The 3,578-nt window shown below is 22.9% G+C and overlaps 1 protein-coding gene across 1 annotated transcript in view; it reads right to left on the reverse strand.

Moving 5' to 3' along the window:
• Positions 1-485: 485 nt before the first annotated feature.
• Positions 486-3,578, reverse strand: part of LOC102675501 (cytoplasmic FMR1-interacting protein) — a 7,310-nt gene continuing 4,217 nt past the window's right edge. Inside the window, exons 12-20 of the mRNA XM_006613756.2 lie at positions 3,206-3,279; positions 2,733-3,138; positions 2,449-2,648; positions 1,782-2,311; positions 1,612-1,706; positions 1,290-1,528; positions 1,006-1,153; positions 707-926; positions 486-593 (exon numbers count right to left, since the gene is read on the reverse strand). Of these exons, the coding sequence (XP_006613819.1) occupies positions 711-926; positions 1,006-1,153; positions 1,290-1,528; positions 1,612-1,706; positions 1,782-2,311; positions 2,449-2,648; positions 2,733-3,138; positions 3,206-3,279 (1,908 nt within the window). The 3' untranslated portion in view covers positions 486-593; positions 707-710. The remainder of the gene's footprint in view (positions 594-706; positions 927-1,005; positions 1,154-1,289; positions 1,529-1,611; positions 1,707-1,781; positions 2,312-2,448; positions 2,649-2,732; positions 3,139-3,205; positions 3,280-3,578) is intronic.

Here is a 3,578-nt window from a genome sequence, read left to right on the forward strand (position 1 = left end):
TATTACATATTACATTGTATTTTTTTTTTTTTATAACCAAAGAAATTCTGTTTTACAATAATATAATCATCATTGTCATAAATTAAATTTGTTTGTACACATATAAAATTTGTTTACAAAAAATTTTAAAAATAACAGACAACTGTAATTTATATATGACTTATGATTAATCTTTAAAAAAAGTCAATTTAATGTAAATATATAAAAAGAAATATTTAAAAATTCATAATATTTGCTGTCATATTAAATAATATTGATAGCACATAATTTTTATATTTTTAATAATCTGAAAGTAGACAAATTAAATATTTAAAAAAATTCTATTTTACATAAAAAATAATATAAAATATTAATATTATTATCAATTATCTTTAACATATTAACATGTTAATAATATATTAACAAATATTATTATACTATATTTGGAAGGAAATATTTAATATATCATAAATTACATGCATAAATTTGAATTATTTTTGCAAAAAATAAAAAAGATTAAAATAATATCTTTTCAAAATTATTTAACTGATTGAAGATGATTTATTTTAATATTAAATACGCCAATAAGAATATAATATTAATTAAATAAGTACCTGAAACATATTAAAAAAAAATTTAAATGCTTCAAAATCTTATTATAAATTATTTAAAAAATAAAATTTAATCTTCTAATCTTATAAATAATTACTTATATAATTATTCTTACTACTTTACTGATGATTCATTTGGCGTAAATATTCTGGTGTATGATAATGTTGTTGTTGTGCATGAGCAAGTGAAGGATGAATTGGAGGTGGAAAACATCGAACATGTTCAACACTTGTTGCATCGCTATCTCCACTCTTCAAATATTTATTTAATACAGCGAAAATTTGTGAATTTAATACTTGGAATCTTCTAATTCTATCTACCATTCTCTTTAAATGCTATTTAATATAAATAAAAATAATTAAATTTGTATATAATAAAAAAATTATATTTAATGAAATGTACATAGATACTTACAATTCCTTTAACATTTTCATCTTTGCCATCAACACGTTGTACTCTTAAAATGTGATAACAGAAATCAAGTGCTTCAAATCTTCTTTGTTGACCGAGTAATACAATCATAGCACATCCTGCCCAATGTAAACCTTCACCAAATAATTCTCTGAATACAAGAATAATATTAATTGGAATTCTCTAATATTCTATTATTATCTATTTATTTATTAATAGTAAAATATTAAAATAAAATAAAATAATAGTAAAATATTTATTAATAGTAAAATAGTAAAATTACTTACTCAACAGTAAATTCTGTTTCTCCAACCGGAATGCAATATACAAATTGTAATGCACTCCATAATCTATGAAATTCTGTGCATTCATCAACATTCATTACTCCATTTACAGGAGGAGGGCCAACCCAAATAGGATCATCTAAAAAACTACGTAATCTACTGAGTACGACTTCAAATATTGATAAACCACAACAAAGTCGTTCTCGTGTTAATAAATCTCCTTCTCTGGCAATCATTGCTTGCTAAAATAGTTAAAATAATTTTAAAAGCATTTCATATATATATATCATTCTTATATGTTAAATAATTTTGTTTTAATACTTACTTTAGCAGTACCTAAATTATCTACATTGGGAACAATTTGTAAAGCTGCATATTTAGCTTCAAGTCGTTTTTGTTTAGTCTCCGGTTTTTCACCCTCTAAAATTAAAATTTTTATAATATTTTTAAAAATAGAATTACTTTTCATAATTTGCAAATTTAAATTAAAATTACCTTTACAATATGGTCTAGGTAATATATTTTGAAAAGGTGCTGCATGTAACAAATCACAAACTTCTTCTTGTGATAAAGCTTGTTCCATTAAAAGACAAAATAAAATAGTATTACCAAATTCGCGAAAATTATGAAAAAGCTCAGTTTTAGCATCTGGATATTGCACAATATCATTTAATTGAGCATGATAATATCCTAAAACTCCTGGTGATCCATAATCATATCTTGGAAGTTTACAGACTTTTGGCATAGCTTCCATTAATGTTTTAGTAAATTGATGTAAACTTCCTTGAATTAGAGATTTTACAATTTTTAGAAGCTCTTCCATTACTACTGCAATACCTTGATATCCAAGAAGTTTACACATTGTACGGAAATGTTGTGGTCCAACAAATCCCGAATATTGTCCATATTGTGTACTATATGCTAAATTTAATTGTTTACTTCCCCAAAGATAATGATGAGACATTTGTGGAGGTTTATCTCTATGTACTGCTTGTACAAATTGAAGTCCACGACATTTAACAAATCTATTATACATAGATTTTATTTTTAGTATAAATTATATAATAATTATGAACGTTATATATATTTAGTCATTATATAGTCATAATTAAAAATTATTTTATATTATATATATTATATAATAACTGCAACAATAACATACCTATTTGTTGCTGCATTATAGCAATAATTTGGTAAAAAATCATAATTCAATTCCCAAAATACATGAAGAGTTATTCTTCCATATGGAGCTAAAACATTATGATTCGCTTCACGAAACATGGCATCATATTCATCTAACGCAAGCCATTTGCTTAAAAGTTTATGGGTAAGACGGTTCACTTGTAGAAGTCCTTCCAACTCCTTCAGTATATAAAATCAATCAATTTATTAAAATACTTATTCAATAAATTATATATCTATTAAATCTAGTGATATTCAACTTACAACAACTCCTGTGATATCGCCAGATTCAAATTTACTAATTGCTAAATCTAATGATTTTTGCATATCTGCATTAATGCGTTGTGTAATCAATTTGTTCAAATCAATACTTCTTCCAAGTAACTGAACATGTCTTTGTTTTAATAAAGTTTCATATCTGTTAGCGCGAGGATATGGAAGTAAATATGCTCCTAATGCAACACATTCTACTCGAAATCTTTTATCTAATAATATACTTGCAGCCAATTGTTTATAATGAGCAAAAATTTGTTCACTAAGTTTATAAACAAATTGATCAAAACATAAATTTACTTCAGCTTCTACTTCATCATAAAGAAATTGTTTACGAAATATTGTTAAAGCATATAATGCACTATCATTATATAAATCAAGTGGATATAAAACATATCTAAAAATAAAATATTATGTTATAAAATATTTTTCAAATATCATAAAGATATCTTTTTTTTACTTACTCCATCATAGATGGTTCCTTGCTTCGTAATATATGATCAGTTAAGATCCATGGCATTGACATCTCAATAGGAAACTGAAATATATATAACATAATTTTATATATTATTATATATATTGTAATTATTGATACATTATTAATTAATCATAGACTTTGATATTAATTACATAACTATAATAATTATAGATTTTTATAATATTAAAATTTTGTACAATTACATTAATAAAATTATCTTTATACGTTGATTTCATCAGTTAATGCATATTATTTATCAAATAATTATATTTTATATATATATATTTTTTAATGATAATAAAAAATGATTAAAAAAATTTTTTATTAATTTTATTATTTCATATATGTTAAAATTATGA

Source organism: Apis dorsata, unplaced genomic scaffold (assembly GCF_000469605.1).
Source record: "Apis dorsata unplaced genomic scaffold, Apis dorsata 1.3 scaffold_162, whole genome shotgun sequence".
In the NCBI taxonomy this organism is placed as follows: domain Eukaryota; kingdom Metazoa; phylum Arthropoda; class Insecta; order Hymenoptera; family Apidae; genus Apis; species Apis dorsata.